We start from the raw sequence: 18581 nt of genomic DNA, 5'->3' as shown, positions 1-18581 counted from the left end.
GTGAAGGAAGACAAACTTAAACCCCATTACTTTGGTGGGTTTAAGTAATCTCTGCGGTGTGCCTCGTGTCCTTGTGCTTCTTCTTCTTTTTTTTTTTTTTAAAAATCATTTTATCTAAACTATTTCCAGCCTGCCTACTAAGCCAGAGGGTTCTGTTTTATGGCCGATCTCATACCTTTATTGTATACTTGACCTACATCTTTCATTCCTCGATCCCCTTGTGTATTGTAAATGCATTTGGCTATTAACACTCGGTCTGGGTGTCTGAATAAACATTGGATGTGTAAATTCAATCTTGGCGTCCTTTCCTCTTTTATATATTTCTCCCAGGGGGACTCCATCTGCAGACTGTATTGAAGCAATCATTAATCTATCAGGATTTCGTGTATCCCTTTGTAGGGCTTTGAAATTCTCTAGAGCTATTTCCCCCCCCCCTCCCCATGTTATTTCCATGTTAGAGCGCATAATGGAAACAAACATATGCATAATATTCCCTGTTCATCAAAAATATGGGAGACATTGTCCATAAAGCAGGGATCATTTGAAAGACCATCTTGTTGGCCATAGAGAGCAGTCCCCATGAACGAGGATGAAAAATTCAGCTATAGGATGTGCGAACTGAAGCCCTGCTCTCATGCCGGCTGTCAATCATGTTCATGTAAGCATTATGTCAATATAATAGTCCAGCAGAAAAGGATGCCATTTTGTTTGGCCCTGGGTTCATGCCGCATTTCAGTGAGACTTTCAAGTTCTTGAGTGATTGAAGGCAGCATTTATTTGTTGCATATACTGGCTCAGCACACGCTTTCCATGCCAGTGGTTTCACATGAGTACATGAAGCTGCCTTATACCCAGGCCTCGAATTCAGCAGGAGCTGAATATATATATATATATATATATATATATATATATATACATACACACACACACTGTGGCTAATAGCCACTGATGGACCTCTGCTCCATATTTTTATCTAACCCCTTCTTGAAGGTGGCTATGCTTGTGGACGCCACCACCTCCTGTGGCAGTGAATTCCACATGTTAATCACCCTTTGGGTGAAGAAGTACTTCCTTTTATCCGTTTTAACCTGTCTGCTCAGCAATTTCATCGAATGCCCACGAGTTCTTGTATTGTGAGAAAGGGAGAAAAGTACTTCTTTCTCTACTTTCTCTATCCCATGCATTATCTTGTAAACTTCTATCATGTCACCCCTCAGTCGACGTTTCTCCAAGCTAAAGAGCCCTAAGCGTTTCAACCTTTCTTCATAGGGAAGGTGTTCCAGCCCTTTAATCATTTTAGTTGCCCTTTTCTGAACTTTCTCCAATGCTATAATATCCTTTTTGAGGTGTGGCGACCAGAACTGCACACAGTACTCCAAATGAGACCGCACCATCGATTTATACAGAGGCATTATGATACTGGCTGATTTGTTTTCAATTCCCTTCCTAATAATTCCCAGCATGGCGTTGGCCTTTTTTATTGCAAACGCACACTGTCTTGACATTTTCAGTGAATTATCTACCATGACCCCAAGATCTCTCTCTTGGTCTGTCTCTGCCAGTTCACACCCCATCAACTTGTATTTGTAGCTGGGATTCTTGGCCCCAATGTGCATTACTTTGCACTTTAGAGTTCGGAGTGAGCAGTGAAGTGGCCAAGTTTGCGGATGACACTAAATTGTTCAGGGTGGTGAGAACCAGAGAGGATTGTGAGGAACTCCAAAGGGATCTGTTGAGGCTGGGTGAGTGGGCGTCAACGTGGCAGATGCGGTTCAATGTGGCCAAGTGCAAAGTAATGCACATTGGGGCTAAGAATCCCAGCTACAAATACAAGTTGATGGGGTGTGAACTGGCAGAGACTGATCAAGAGAGAGATCTTGGGGTCATGATAGATAACTCACTGAAAGTGTCAAGACAGTGTGCGTTTGCAATAAAAAAGGCCAATGCCATGCTGGGAATTATTAGGAAGGGAATTGAAAACAAATCAGCCAGTATCATAATGCCCCTGTATAAATCGATGGTGCGGTCTCATTTGGAGTACTGTGTGCAGTTCTGGTCGCCGCACCTCAAAAAGGATATTATAGCTTTAGAGAAGGTGCAGAGAAGGGCAACTAGAATGATTAAAGGGCTGGAGCACTTTCCCTATGAAGAAAGGTTGAAACGCTTGGGACTCTTTAGCTTGGAGAAACGTCGACTGCGGGGTGACATGATAGAGGTTTACAAGATAATGCATGGAATGGAGAAAGTAGAGAAAGAAGTACTTTTCTCCCTTTCTCACAATACAAGAACTCGTGGGCATTCGATGAAATTGCTGAGCAGACAGGTTAAGACGGATAAAAGGAAGTACTTCTTCACCCAAAGGGTGATTAACATGTGGAATTCACTGCCACAGGAGGTGGTGGCGGCCACAAGTATAGCCACCTTCAAGAGGGGTTTAGATAAAAATATGGAGCACAGGTCCATCAGTGGCTATTAGCCACAGTGTATGGAGCACAGGTCCACCAGTGGCTATTAGCCACAGTGTATGTGTGTATATAACATTTTTTGCCACTGTGTGACACAGAGTGTTGGACTTGATGGGCCGTTGGCCTGATCCAACATGGCTTCTCTTATGTTCTTATGTTCTTATGCACTTGGCCACATTGAACCGCATCTGCCACGTTGACGCCCACTCACCCAGCCTCAACAGATCCCTTTGGAGTTCCTCACAATCCTCTCTGGTTCTCACCACCCTGAACAATTTAGTGTCATCCGCAAACTTGGCCACTTCACTGCTCACTCCCAACTCTAAATCATTTATGAACAAGTTAAAGAGGATGGGACCCAGTACCGAGCCCTGCGGCACCCCACTGCTTACCGTCCTCCACTGCGAAGACTGCCCATTTATACTCACTCTCTGCTTCCTATTACTCAGCCAGTTTTTGATCCACAAGAGGACCTGTCCTTTTACTCCATGACTCTCATTGAATAGTAGGTGCAGCTGCATAACAATCCCTTGGATTAGGAGAGCAGGCAGCCAGCCAGCCAGCCACCAGGGGCTTTGCCTTGCCCCCAATAGCCCTCATTAACCCCTGGAGAAGCCCACACCACCCTTTCTCCACTTGGTATGTGATTTTGGGCAGCGGGTCGTTTGCTGGCCTTTTGACTGTTCGGGGGCGGGGGCAGCCAAGGAATGCCCCAGTTGAGTGAGGCCTGCATGGGCTGGCTGGATCTCTAGCCAGCCCAAGCAGGGCCTCGCTCGCCCGGGGCTCTTCCTTCTTGCATCAGTTTGCTTTTGGCTGGGGGGCGGTGGCATATGCTAATGTTATGCTAATGAGCTCCACCTATTTTTCTACAAAACGACCCCTGCTTATACCAAATGAGACCCTTGGTCCATCAAGGTCAGTATTGTCAGACTTTCCAAGGTCTCGAGCGGAGGTCTTTCACACCACTTACGATCTGATTCTTTCACCTGGAGATGTTAGGGAAGAAACCTGGGATCTTATACACGCCAAGCCAATGCTGTTCCACAGTTAAGAGGACTGAGCTGTGTCCTCTTAAAGTTACAGTGTGCTCTTGGTTGTGTTCTTGTCATCTCCACTTAAAGGTTCCCAGATAGCAGATATGAGAAAGATCGTTCTCTCTCTGAGACACGAGTTTTGTGGCCATCAAAGTAGTCAGTATTGAGCTAAACGGCACACTGTCTTAAGGATTGTGTCAGTATGTGGTTTTAGTGGGAGTCATGTTCACTAATTCACAAATGGCTATCAAAGATTGTGTCTGTAGCAGTAGAAAAGAGCAAGAATCCAATTGCACCTTAAAGACTAACAACATTTATGGCAGGGTATGAGCTTTACTGAGTCATTGTTCTTCAGATGTAGCTAGAATGTGAGTCGATCAGTCCTTATAACCTGGAGAGCGACGTGATCTCAGATGCTGGATAACAATAGCAAGCTTGACTGGATTAGGTATGATATGCAGATGGTTAGTAGGTGTGGAGAAATCAGCATTGGTAATGAGACAGGAAACTTAGGTCTTGATTCAGTCCAGAAGGATGCATTGTCTTGATCTTCATTATCAGCTGCAATTCAGCAGGCTCTCTTTCTAATCTCCCTTTGAAATTGCCTTGTAAGGGCTACCGTTGGGTCAGCAAGTGAATGTCCTGTAAAGCTAAAATGTCTCCCCTCTAGTTTTTGAAGGTTGTGGTTTCTAATGACAGAATGATTGTGTCTGATAAGCCTCATGAAGGAGGGAATTTAGCAAATCGTATACTGCCTGTGGCCAGGGTGTCAAGACTGGCTTCTTTGATAAGAACTTGCCTAATCACTTCATTCTTCGTCGGAGGTCTGTCTTTCTGAGCCTCCATCTTCATAGGAGCAGTGGGTGGCCACAAAAGCCTTTGCTGTTGTGACACCTCAGTGAGAAAACCCGCTTCTTATATCTGGGCACCGGATTGTTGAGTTTACCCATGCATGGTTTCTGCATTAAAATCTAATGTTTTGGAAGCTGCCTTGATGTCCGTTAGATGCATCAAGAAGCCCCCCTTTGGTAAAATAGTTTTTGACCGATTTCGCAGTCACTTTACGCCGCGCTCACATTCGTCTTCTCGGTGTGGCTAACTTCCAATTTCCCACTATCTGCACTGGGCCGGCAGCAAGCATCAGCGTTTTTGCGCAGCAAACGAAAATTGCTAAAAACCAGTTTCCATTTGCTGTGCGAAAACGCCGATCCTTGCTGCAGCCCGGCGCAGGTAGTGGGAAATCGGAAGTTAGCCGCGCTGAAAAGACGAACATGAGAGTGGCGTAAGGTGAGTGGGAAATTAGTCTTTCTGTGAAGTACTTCTCTCCCTTTCTCACAATATAGGAACTCGTGGGCATTCAATGAAATTTTTGAGCAGTCGGGTTAGAACTGATAAAAGGAAGTACTTCTTCACCCAAAGGGTGATTAACATGTAGAATTCACTGTCACAGGAGGTGGTGGCAGCTACAAGCATAGCCAGCTTCAAGAGGGGAATGGATAAGCATATGGAGCAGAGGTCCATCAGTGGCTATTAGCCACAGCTTATTGTTGGAACTCTCTGTCTAGGGCAGTGATGCTCTGTGTTCTTGTGCTGGGGAGGGCACAGCGAGAGGGCTCCTAGCCCCGCTGGTGGACCTCTTGATGGCACTTGGGGTTTTTTGGCCACTGTGTGACACAGAGTGTTGGACTTGATGGGTCATTGACCTGATCCAACGTGGCTTCTTTTATGTTCTTATGTGCAGAAGAAAGGGCTAATTTTGCAATCCTGCACAAACTTGGATGGCCTAAAACCGCTCAGCCTGTAATGGACCTTTAGCAGGCTGCATCCGGGGTTGCAGGCCAAATGGTCCATCTCAGGAGACATTCCTGTTGCCTTCTTCCTTCTCAAACACAGTCGCTTCTTGTGAAGCTCGCAAGCCACCGAGTTGGTAGCGGCCCAGCCCGAAACGATTTCTCTATCTCTCTAGAACGTGTTACAGAGAACAAAATATCCTTTTCATGTAAATGTCAGCCGCGGCATCAAAGCCTGTCCAAGCCTGCCAAATGACAAGGGGACGCTTTTCCGCATCTGATGACGTGAGGTTTTGGCAGCGTTCCGTTTTCCTTTCTGAGCGATTGCCAAAACATTTTACCCCCCGTCTTTCACAAAAAAGTTAGGCTACGACTCAGCCGAGGAGATAAAAAAATTAAGTGAATATCTTGCCAGCCATATTTTGGCTTCCGTTTCCTTCTATTAGTCCCCTGGTGGCGAGTTCGTACGAAATCTGATTAGCAAACGAAATGACTTGATTTGTTAAACAGGCAGTGATGGTACTGAACATCTGGCTCGCTGGCCTCAATTGCTGCGAATGCATCGTAACACCGTCTCTCTCTCTCTCCCTCTCCCTCCTCTGCTGTCGTGTTATACAGAGCTGCCCAGAAACTTAACCTGTCCTCGAAGAGGAAGAAGCATCACCCGCCTCTGCTGCACCCCCATGACTTCTCCATCTACGCCACCAATTTTAGCGGGGTCCTGCAGATGTGTCCCCCGCCAGCACCGCCATGCCTTTTGAGAGCTGTGTCGAAAGTCAAGGACAACCCGGGGATTGGAAAGGTATTTGAGTCTCTCTCTGCTTCTCTGGGGGAAAGTTTGTGTAAAACAGTCCTAAATTCTTACCTGGTGTCTGCGATGGATGATAGCTGGCAGCGTTTCTGAGCTTTCCTGATGGGATTCTGTGCAATTGAGCCATTAGCATGCCGTGAGGCCTGGGGGGAGGGGGGGAGAATCCACTGGGATGGAGGCCAGGGGGGGTGGGGGGAGAGAATCCACTGGGATGGAGGTCTTCTTCACCCAAAGGGTGATTAACACATGGGATTCACTGCCACAGGAGGTGGTGGCTGCTACAAGCGGGGATTGGATAAATAAACGGATCAGAGGTCCATCAGTGGCTGTTAGCCACAAGGAGTAGAGAGCACACTAGGTCTGGGGCAGTGATGTTCTGTATTCTTGTTGCTGCGGGGCGGGGGGGGGGGCAACAGCAGGAGGGTTTCTGGAGTTCTGCCCCCACTGGTGGACCTCCTGATGGCGCCTGGGATTTTTGGCCACTGTGTGACACAGAGTGTTGGACTGGATGGGCCATTGGCCTGATCCAACAGGGCTTCTCTTACGTTCTTATGTGTTGTTCTTATGTGTGACACAGAGTGTTGGACCGGATGGACCATTGGCCTGATCCAACATGACTTCTCTTATGTTCTTATGTGTGACACAGAGTGTTGGACCGGATGGACCATTGGCCTGATCCAACATGACTTCTCTTATGTTCTTATGTGTGACACAGAGTGTTGGACTGGATGGGCCATTGGCCTGATCCAACATGGCTTCTCTTATGTTCTTATATCTGGAGCAGTGATACTCTGTATTCTTGGTGCTTGCGGGGGGGGGGGGTACAGTGGGAGGGTTTCTAGTGTCCTGGCCCCACTGATAGCCCCTGGATTTTTTTGGCCACTGTGTGACACCGAGTGTTGGACTGGGTGGGCCATTGGCCTGATCCAACATGGCTTCTCTTATGTTCTTTTGTTCTTATGAGACATGTGTAGCCTATTGAGAACAAGCATAAATTTTGATTATAGAGGATTCATAGAATCATGGAGTTGGAAGGGGCCATACAGGCCATTTAGTCCAACCCTCTTCTCAATGCGGGGTCAACCGAGAGCATCTCTGACAAGAGCTTGTCCAGCTGCTGCTTGAAGACTGCCAGTGAGGGGGAGATCACCACCTTCCTAGGCAGCTGATTCCACTGCTTGTCTACTCTTACTGTAACCCCCCCCCCCTAATTTCTAGCCAGTACCTCTCCATCCATAATTTGAGTCCATTATTATGAGTCCTATCCTCTGTAGCCACAGGAACAGCTCCCTGCCCTCCTCTAAGTGACAGTCTTTCAAACCCTTAAAGAGAGCAATCATGCCTCACCTCAACCTCCTGTTCTCCAGACTGAACAATTCCCCAAGTCCCTCAGGCCTTTCCTCACAGGGCTTGGTCTTCAGGCCCCTGAGCATCTTTGTTGCTGTCTTTTGCACATGCTCCATTCTGTCCACATCCTTTTTGAAGTGAGGCCTCCAGAACTGCACACAGCAGTCCAGTTTGAAGTTGGCATATCTGGGCTAAGCTCCATCTGAGAGTTGCAGAGCAACTTGACAAGCATCTAAACTTTAAATCTCTTCTCCATTATACTCTATGGGATGGTCCCATAGGGTATAATAGAGCTGAATAAATTCGGGGGTCCCAAATATTTACCCGAATCCCAGTACAAAACTAATAATGGAATTCAGGAATAGTCAGGAATACCGATATTTTTCAGGTCCAACAGAGCTGAATTGGGAGGGAGGGGGACAGGTTTTTTTGCACACTCCTAGCTTAAACCTTGTATAAAGGTAAAAAGGTAAAGGTAGTCCCCTGTGCAAGCACTGAGTCATTATCGACCCATGGGGTGACATATCACATTTTCTTGGCAGACTTTTTACGGGGTGGTTTAGCATTGCCTTCCCCAGTCATCTACACTTTACCCCCAGCAAGCTGGGGTACTTATTTTACCAACCTCAAATGGACAGAAGGCTGAGTCATCCTTGAGCCAGCTATCTGAACCTGGCTTCCGCTGGGATCGAACTCAGTTTGTGAGCAGAGCTTGGACTGCAGTACTGCAGCTTACCATTCTGTGCCACAGGGCTCCCAATTCATACCAAGACCCCTGAGAATCTGAATCTTGACAGGGGACTTCCACTGCATATCTGCTTCACAGGATCCTAGGTGAATCTGTAAACAGTGCAATGTAGCATTCATCCCTGGCGGGTAGCGACCGGCTCAAAGTTATCACACGAGTTCCACTACTCAAATGTGGATTTCTACCCAGGTTTTTGCAGTCAACGTCCAATGCACTGTGTGCTGCAGAACACTTATGTCACATCAGTCAGTAGACAGGAACGCCAGCTGCAAAAAGCAGTTTGGTTCAGTAAGTTGCAGTGGAGTAGGGCTGGGTTATGGATGTTCTTTCCTTGATGGTTTTCAATCTGAGTTACAGTCATTAAGTGGTGCTTAAATGGTTAAAATAAGATCTGGGGTTAGACCAGGTGATCTTGGATACAGTGATCTCATGCTGCGTGTATTAAACACGGCTTGCTTGAGCATTCCTGGGTCCTATAAATACAACCTGGCATTTAGTGCTAAGAATATTCAGGCTGGGGGAGAAAAGTCTCATGCAAGTGTCGGGTTTTGCAGCTGAAAATCTTGAGCATTTAATTCACACTTCCAGCGTTTGGAAAGCATACAAAGCAGCTTTTGAATACCTAATTATACAGGTGCCTGTCAATTTCCATTTCAGGGAGGTGCTAAGGCAGCTAGGAGAGTGAGCTTAAAGCAAATCCCCACGGAGCAATCATACAAATTAATGCTGAGGTCAGGACGCTTGAATACCTTAGGCATTCCGTATCACATTCCGGGTGATCAAACAGGAGAAGATAGAAAGCCCAGGCCAAAATGCAGGCCTTTTTTGGAGCAGAAATGCACAGGAACACAATTCTGGCTGGCTTGGTGTCATCTGCAAATAAGTTCCTGCTGGGCTTTTTTGTAGAAAAAGCCCAGCAGGAACTTATTTGCATATGTGCGAAAAGACGGTGATGTCAGGGTGTGTGGCCTAAAATGCAGCTGAGTACCTGCTGGGTTTTTTCTACAAAAAAAGCACTACCAAAAACGTATGGATGAGATGGATCCTCTGCTATGGCGTCTTAGGATACCGGAGAGTGTACAGGAGAACTGATAATTGGCTTTGTTCCATACATTTGAAAAGGAAAAAGAAACGTCTCCCTAGTAGGGAATATTCTCGCCACCTTCCTGTTCAGACATTTTAGAACTGAGGCGTCAAACTCATTTGTTACGAGGGCCGGATTTGACATAAATGTCGCTTTGTTGGTCCGGGCCACGTGTGCCATAAAGCATAACGCCAGGTACCAGAGATATAAACTGTATAAAGGACAGCAGCTTGTAAACTCCTAGTTGGTGTGTCCTCATTGCAACACCCCATGGGCTGGGAAGGGGGTATAGAGGAAAACCTACATGGGTGGACTGAATTGCCAATGGATGCTACACTGGGCAGATGCTCCTACACTGCTTGACGGCTGCAGATGTTGTTCCGCCATGCTGAAGACCGGGGTGGAATTCTAGCAGGTGCTCCTTTGCATATTAGGCCACATACCCCTGATGTAGCCAGTCTTTCAAGAGCTTACAAAAAAGAGCCTTGTAAGCTCTTGGAGGATTGGCTACATCAGGGGTGTGTGGCCTAATATGCAAAGGAGCTCTTGCTAGAATTCCACCCCTACTGAAGACACAGTCAGAGTGGCTCCACCCACTCCTCTCCCTGAGCTCTCTTCTGTTCCCTCCCTTGCACCTGTTGCTTGCGGGACACGTAAGAGCCTTGGATGGGCCAGTTCTGGCCCCCGGTCCTTTTGTTTTGACACCCCCCGTTTTAGAAACTGGTGGGCGGTAGATTCAGGACGGACAAAAGAAAATACTTCTTTACATAATCAGTGGTTAAAATGTGGAATCTGCTGCAGCCATAGGATGTAGCCATGTCCACAGGCACAGACAGCTTCGAATGAGGGCTGGATGGATTCATGGAAGATAGGTCTATCAGTTGCCACTAGCCATAGTGAATAGAGAACCTCCACCTCCACATTACTCTAATCCACTGCAGTGGTAATTCTAGGGGTTGCCTGCTTTTACATCATCGTCCTATATCTCGTAATCCACTTTATGTACTGTTTATAGTAAACCTTGCCTTAGGTAGTTTGTTGTTTGCATTCTTCCTTAATTCTGTAATCCTAGTCCTATTATACTCTTCGTTGGTTGCTTTATGCTGTTTGATTGCATTGTTTTATATCCTGTAATTTGCTTTTGGAGACTCAGTAAGAAAAGGTGAACTGTAAATACAGATTCTCTGTTGTCAGTTTATTGTCAATTTGAATGCAGAGGTATCCAAAACGGCAAAGGCAGATAGAATCATAGAGTTGGAAGGGACCTCCAGGGTCATCTAGTCCTCCCTCTGCACAGTGCAGGAACTTCACAAATACCTCCCCCTAAATTCACAGGATCCTCATTGCTGACAGATGGCCATCTAGCCTCTGTTTAAAAACCTCCAAGGAAGGAGAGCCCACCACCTCCCGAGATGCCTGTTCCACTGAGGAATTGCTCTAAGGGCCAGGAAGTTCTTCCTAATGTTGAGCCGGAAACTCTTTTGATTTAATCCACAAAGGAGGGGGGGGGGTTTCCTGTGCATTTTTCTTAGGGACCCTCTTGTAGCCACCAATTCTCTTCTCCCCTGCAACAATACTGGAGGGCTTTGGGCCACTTTTTAAAAGAAGACGACGACGACATTGGATTTATATTGCGCCCTCCGCTCAGAGTGGCTCACAATCTCCTTTATCTTCCTCCCCCACAGCAAACACCCTGTGAGGTAGGTGGGGCTGAGGGAGCTCTTTCAGAAGCTGCCCTTTCAAGGACAAGCTCTGTGATAGCTTTGGCTGACCCAAGGCCATTCCAGCAGCTGCAAGTGAAGGAATGGGGAATCAAATCCGGTTCGTGTGCATGCTGACTTCTTCAGATTGTACTTCTTGTACCTCATTCCTCGTCTGAAGAAGTGTTCATGTGCACGAATCTTACACCCTGAATAAAAGTTTCTTGGTCTTAAAGGTACTACTTGACTCCTGTGTGGATGCAGCCCATGTGTGTAATACTTGTGTAGTCAGTGCTCCCTCTAAGCTGTGGAGTCTTGTGAGCAAAAACTCTACTTCGTGAGCTACTAGCGTTAAAGCTGTGAGCTACTGCATAAATTGGCTTGCTCTAGGGCCATTTTTCTTGAACTAAGACAAAAATGTGTGAGCCGGAGGCTAAAAAAGTTGAGCGAGCTCACACTAACTCAGCTTAGAGGGAACACTGCAAGTTGTGTTTCCTTCCCGGGCTTTATTTGCTCCTGTGCCATGATAGGCTTGGCTGTAACATTAGTTGGAACCTTAGCAGCCACGATGGAGGTGGGGATGGTCGTCTTTCAGCAATTTCCGTTTTCACTTATGCCCCCCTCTTTCCCAGGTATAGTGTATCACTGAGGGCAGGGAGGGTCCCAGAGCAAATGTAAAACCTCAAACAGGTTCTGCTCTTCTCCTGACTTGCCCAGAAGTCTGTCCACATTTTGCCCTTGCTCTGACATTGGTCCTGCTAGGGGTATGATGGTGGTGGGATGTACCACCAGCACAGTGGTGTTGCTGCACTACCGTAGATCCCCCTAGGAGCCCCGTGGCGCAGAGTGGTAAAGCTGCAGTACTGCAGTCCTAAGCTCTGCTCACGACCTGAGTTCGATCCTGGTGGAAGCTGGGTTCAGGTAGCCGGCTCCAGGTTGACTCAGCCTTCCATCCTTCCGAGGTCGGTAAAATGAGTCCCCAGCTTTCTGGGGGGAAAGTGTAGAGGACTGGGGAAGGCAACGGCAGACCACCTCATAAAAAGTCTGCCGTGAAAATGTCGTGATGCGACGTCACCCCAGAGTCAGAAACGACTGGTGCTTGCACAGGGGACTACCTATATCTTTTTTTTTTTGTAGATCCCCCTATATTGGTACATGTTTGGGTTTTTCCAGTAAAAAGCAGCTTAAGAGCAACCCAGGCCAGCAGGCTGAGTTGAGGATAGGATTGCTTTTCTCCTTCCATCCTTCTTTGCAGTATGTTCTGCCATAAAAGCTCGGTAATGCTTGGAGAGATAACTTCCAAAGGAAAAAGGAAAGGTCCCCTGTGCAAGCGCCAGTCGTTTCTGACTCTGGGGTGATGTTGCTTTCACAACATAAGAACATAAGAACATAAGAGAAGCCATGTTAGATCAGGCCAATGGCCCATCCAGTCCAACATTCTGTGTCACACAGCGGCCAAATATATATATATATATATATATATATATATATATATATATATATACACACACACACACACACACACACACTGTGGCTAATAGCCACTGATGGACCTCTGCTCCATATTTTTATCTAACCCCTTCTTGAAGGTGGCTATGCTTGTGGACGCCACCACCTCCTGTGGCAGTGAATTCCACATGTTAATCACCCTTTGGGTGAAAAAGTACTTCCTTTTATCCGTTTTAACCTGTCTGCTCAGCAATTTCATCGAATGCCCACGAGTTCTTGTATTGTGAGAAAGGGAGAAAAGTACTTCTTTCTCTACTTTCTCCATCCCATGCATTATCTTGTAAACTTCTATCATGTCACCCCTCAGTCGACGTTTCTCCAAGCTAAAGAGCCCTAAGCGTTTCAACCTTTCTTCATAGGGAAGGTGTTCCAGCCCTTTAATCATTTTAGTTGCCCTTTTCTGAACTTTCTCCAATGCTATAATATCCTTTTTGAGGTGCGGCGACCAGAACTGCACACAGTACTCCAAATGAGACCGCACCATCGATTTATACAGAGGCATTATGATACTGGCTGATTTGTTTTCAATTCCCTTCCTAATAATTCCCAGCATGGCGTTGGCCTTTTTTATTGCAAACGCACACTGTCTTGACATTTTCAGTGAATTATCTACCATGACCCCAAGATCTCTCTCTTGGTCTGTCTCTGCCAGTTCACACCCCATCAACTTGTATTTGTAGCTGGGATTCTTGGCCCCAATGTGCATTACTTTGCACTTGGCCACATTGAACCGCATCGTTTTCATGGCAGACTTTTTACAGGGTGGTTTGCCATTGCCTTCTCCAGTCATCTACACTTCCCCCCCAGCAAGCTGGGTACTCATTTTACCGACCTTGGAAGGATGGAAGGCTGAGTCAACCTCGAGCCGGCTATCTGAAAACCCAGCTTTCACCGGGGATCAAACTCATGTCATGAGCAGAGCTTAGGACTGCAGTACTGCAGCTTTAACACTCTGCGCCACGGGGCTCTTGCAACTTCCAAAACATCCATGCAAAAAAGCCAGTCGGAGGTGGGATGGGGAATTCTTTGGTTTGAATGTACAACCTCAACATATGTTCTTCTTTATCAAATTAGGCATCCATTGATTAGATTACTGTCATCCGTCGAATATTCCGCCCCCCCTTTGTGAAATAGTATCTTTTTCAAAAAAAATCCAATAAAGGAGCATGAAAACTCAAGAAACATATTACAGCTTGCAAGATTTCTTTTTCCCTGGTGTATGTATCTCTAAATTATTTTGTCAGATGAAAGCAGGCTCTGTGATTGAGCTAGGGAAAGGTTACCGCTTTAAACTTCAGAAATGTGAATAAACCAAGAGAGCCGAAAAAGTAGCATATGCTTACGGCTGCATTTAGGACACGAGAATCAGAGGCCAGTATGGGGTTGGATCCAAGGTCAGCCCTGTGGGTATTAGCCACAGTGTGTATATGTATATATATATAATTTTTTTGGCCACTGTGTGGCACAGAGTGTTGGACTGGATGGGCCGTTGGCCTGATCCAACATGGCTTCTCTTATGTTCTTATGTCTTTAGGCAAATTAGGCAATTGCCTAGGGCGCAGGTCTTCTGGGGATGCCAAATTGGGTGCCCCCATGTGACTCGGTGATGTTATCTGTACAGAGGGTCACCAGAAGTTAGTCTTGCCTAGGGTGCCAGTCTAGGGTCAGCCCGGTTGGACCTTACTCTGCCACCGGAAGACGGTCACTGTCATAGATGTTTCCCGTGTACCACTTTCCACCCAGCAGTCTTTTCTGACCTTGGAAAGTTTGTTCCTGGCGTTATCATGGGATCTACATGGTCCAATAGCCGCATGGCACAGGTGGCTAAAGTGTAGAAGAGGCCAAAATCACCTCTCCTGTCTGTACAGATCTGTGGACAGTAGGATAGTTGATTTAGCTCCTGTCTTCCTCCCTGTTGTAGCTGCCTGACCCATGTGGCTTATTAGACCATGCGAGTCCCGTGATTGGGGAATAATTTTTTACAGCCTTCCTTCCTCACTGAGACTCAAGGCAGGTCACATGGCGGAAGTCAGTGCAGCCTGATAACATGAGGCATCAAAGAACACAAGAGACGCCATGTTGGATCAGGCCAATGGCCCATCCAGTCCAACATGCTGTGTCCCACAGTGGCCCATCCAGTCCAACTTGGGGGCTTTGTGACCACCCTCAGGTGGCCAGATTTGGCACTGAGGGCTAGTAATTGTTAACTCCTTTATCTAGTGGTTCTGCAAGCCACTGTCATGTCTAACAGACTATGCAGAAAGAAATCACAGTGCTGGATAATTTGGAAAGGCCCCATTGAATACTCCCTCCCTCCCTCCCTCCCTCCCTCCCTCCCTCCCTCCCTCCCTTCCTTCCTTCCTTCCTTCCTTCCTTCCTTCCTTCCTTCCTTCCTTCCTTCCTTCCTTCCTTCCTTCCTTCCTTCCTTCCTTCCTTCCTTCCTTCCTTCCTTCCTTCCTTCCTTCCTTCCTTCCTTCCTTCCTTCCTTCCTTCCTCCCTCCCTCCCTCCCTCCCTCCCTTGGCAGATGATATTGTGTAAGTAAAATACACAATGTGGGATGGGACATTGAGTGAACAATATAATGGGGTTTGGACTACACAAATCTGAAAACACATCTGAAATGTAGGCCAAACCTGTCACAAGGCAGGGTGTCCAGTGTCTGCTAAAGCATCCTGTCATGACCCTCTAGGCCTGAGGCTGAGGACTAGAGCTGGCTTCTGGACAGCCTTTTCCCTTACGCTTAGGTTTAACCGTGGTTTATTCTTGGTGGTGAAAAGAGCTGTCTAGTCGCTGTCTGTTTATGGCGACCCCATAAAGTTTTCAAGGGAACAGGTGAACAAAGGTGGTTTGCCATTGCCTTGGGATGTTGTGAACCCTGGAACTTCCTTGATGGTCTCTCATCCATCATCCCAGGGCTGATCGTGCTTAGCTTCTGGAGACCTGATGAGATCAGGTTAGCCTGGGCCATTCAGGTTGAAGGTAGTGGTGAGAGCCAGTTTGGTGTAGTGGTTAAGTGCGCGAACTTTTATCTGGGAGAACCGGGTTTGATTCTCCACTCCTCCACTTGCAGCTGCTGGAATGGCCTTGGGTCAGCCATAGCTCTCGCAGAGTTCTCCTTGAAAGGGCAGCTTCTGTGAGAGCTCTCTCAGCCCCACCTACCTCACAGGGTGTCTGTCGTGGGGGAGGAAGGTAAAAGGAGACTGTGACCACTCTGAGATTCATAGTGGAGGGCGGGGTATAAACCCAATATCTTCTTCTGCTGCTGCTTTACTATTTCATCTGCATAAACCAGAGTTTGCATATTAAACTGTACCTGGATTTTAAGCAGGTGGGCAAGCCCTAGTTTATAGATTCCATGGGTTAACCATGGTTAACGTGCATTCAGATTTATGGGTCAGCCTGAGAGACGAACTCTTAATGATGGGCAGAGGAGAGCACACAAGTCTACAGCCTATTCCCTGTACCTTAAGCATGGTTAAGAGATCAGCAGCATTTCTACACACAGCACTTTCAAATGCACTGATCGTGACTGTTGATAAATGTTAAACAGCAAATGACTTCCCTTGCTTCCTAGAAGTGCCAGTAACCTCAGAATCCAAATCATTTTAGCAATATCCTGCTTAAAAGCGCAGTCTGATTTTTTAAAGGGAATCATTTTTTTTGCAGTTTCATTGGGTGTTATTTAATTTAATGTCGGAATGGTGGGAAAGATGTTAGGAAGCCATTTAATATTGCCACCAAAAGGAGTTAGATTATGCTCCATTTCTGACATTAATGTGCTACTTAAGGTAATTTATCAGATTGTGGTATTTGGGGGGAAAAGACATCCTTTAAACAGTGGCTGTGGTGCAGCATTTTAATCTTTTTTTTGTTCCTGGTGGCTTTCTATTCCCATCCCATAATATCGTAGGCGGCTTCCCCCCCCCCCCCCCATGCAAAAAGTTTTTTTTCCCTGAGGTTCTGTTCCACACTTGCTTTGTAATGCATCATCGCTTACCAGAGTAACTATAAATGCTTGTCTTTTTCTCCCCTTAAGCTCTTGTCAGATTTTTTTTAAAACAATGCTGGAATGACATACCTACTCTGTCTGCGTTAGACAATCGAAGACAGAACATGTGTATGTGTGCATATGAGAGAGAGACCCTGAATCACCCAGTAGAATTCCTGGGAAATCAAGAGCTTAGCCTTTTATCATTTCTTAAAATGACACTTGTTTACTTATGTGTCCCCCCCCCCCCCTTCCTTTCCCCAAGTTGTAGCCAAGTCCTTCTAGAGTGATTTACTAATCCTCTAGTATCAGCCCCCTCCCAAAAAACTGCTTTCTTACAAAGGTATAGGTAGTCCCCTGTTCAAGCACCAATCGTTCCCGACTCTGGGGTGATGTCACATCACGACGTTTTCACGGCAGACTTTTTACGGGGTGGTTTGCCATTGCTCTCCCCAGTCATCTACACTTTTCCCCCAGCAAGCTAGGTACTCATTTTACCGACCTTGGAAGGATGGAAGGCTGAGTCAACCTTGAGCCAGCTACCTGAACCCAGCTTCTGCCGGGATCGAACTCAGGTCGTGAGCAGAGCTTGGATTGCAGTATTGCAGCTTTGCCACTCTGCACCACAGAAGAAGAAGAAGAAGATATTGGATTTCTATCCCGCCCTCCACTCCGAAGAGTCTCAGAGCGGCTCACAATCTCCTTTATCTCCCTCCCCCAAAACAGACACCCTGTGAGATGGGTGGGGCTGGAGAGGGCTCTCACAGCAGCTGCCCTTTCAAGGACAACCTCTGCCAGAGCTATGGCTGACCCAAGGTCATTCCAGCAGCTGCAAGTGGAGGACTGGGGAATCAAACTCGGTTCTCCCAGATAAGAGTCCGCACACTTAACCACGACACCACCTGGCTCCTCTAAACTGCTTATATGCCCTAATCACTTCTCCTTATGATAGTTCTTTGAAGGATAACAAAGAGGTACTTAATTTTCCCCGCCCACTTCTCTTTTATTACCATTTGTTTCTTTAATGACTGGAAGGCTGCTTCCAATGTCAATCATTTTACTTGCTCCAAATGTCTTTCATCTACCGCTGCCCTCCGTACAGTTGAACTCTCCAGGGCTTTTGAAGAAGAAGATGATGATATTGGATTTATATCCCGCCCTCCGCTTCGAATCTCAGAGTGGCTCACAATCTCCTTTATCTTCCTCTCCACAACAGACACCCTGTGAGGTGTGTGGGGCTGAGAGGACTCGCACAGCAGCTGCCCTTTCAAGGAGAACGTCTGCCAGAGCTATGGCTGACCCAAGGCCATTCCAGCAGGTGCAAGCGGAAGACTGGGGAATCAAACCCGGTTCTCCCAGATAAGAGTCCGCACACTTAACCACTACCCCAAACTTTTGAACAGAGGAAGGCCTCAATAGGGCCTTCTGTAAAATGAGACTAATAAGAGTCTGCTTTGTGGGGCTGTCATCGAGTGGATTTAGAAAAAGAGAGAGGAAGAGAATGATTTTTTTTTAAAAAAATCACATTTTTGTGCCTTGTGCTGTATGAATGATTAATAAACACCCAAATGCACAGACTCTAGTTAATGCATTTAATGGCTGAAGCAAACGTTGGGGGTGGGGGGAGAGATTGCTTAGAAATACATATTTTCTTTTTGTTCCAGGCCCACTTGGAAAATAAAACCGTTTTGCGTGCACCTTCGGGGAACGGGGAATCAATTCTTTCCTTAATAGAGGCCCTTTTCTGAAGAGTACAATATCGAAGTACTTCTTCTAGGGTCTCCCGAGAGTGTCGGATAGTTTCTCCCAGCGTAGAAATTTTGCATACAAATTTGCCATATGCTATCTAAAGGAGCGTGGGGAGGATGTGGAAAAACTACCCACCGCAAACCAATTGTGCTAGGGTTATATATCTGTCAGTTGCAATTAAATCCGTGCAACCCTTTAAATTCTAAGTTTCTAAGTATGCTGTACAATGGCCCCAACCCATTGGTTAGAATGTGGGTTTTGCAATATTCCTGTTCGGAGGGGCAGGGGTGATTTGAAGTCTAGGAAGTCAAGGCGGAAGAGGGTTGCTCTCCCCCCCTTCCCCTGCATCCCCTGG

At 46.6% G+C, this 18581-nt stretch overlaps 1 protein-coding gene across 1 annotated transcript in view; it reads left to right on the top strand.

The window, feature by feature from the left end:
• The window catches only part of KIF26A (kinesin family member 26A), a 268133-nt gene that overhangs the window by 203717 nt on the left and 45835 nt on the right, over positions 1-18581 (top strand). Inside the window, exon 5 of the mRNA XM_060261583.1 lies at positions 5908-6091. Within this exon, the coding sequence (XP_060117566.1) occupies positions 5908-6091 (184 nt within the window). The remainder of the gene's footprint in view (positions 1-5907; positions 6092-18581) is intronic.

Source organism: Heteronotia binoei, chromosome 21 (genome assembly GCF_032191835.1).
Source record: "Heteronotia binoei isolate CCM8104 ecotype False Entrance Well chromosome 21, APGP_CSIRO_Hbin_v1, whole genome shotgun sequence".
Taxonomy (NCBI): Eukaryota; Metazoa; Chordata; class Lepidosauria; order Squamata; family Gekkonidae; genus Heteronotia; species Heteronotia binoei.
Note: the sequence above shows the minus strand (reverse complement) of the source record. Positions and strands in the feature narration are given on the sequence as shown.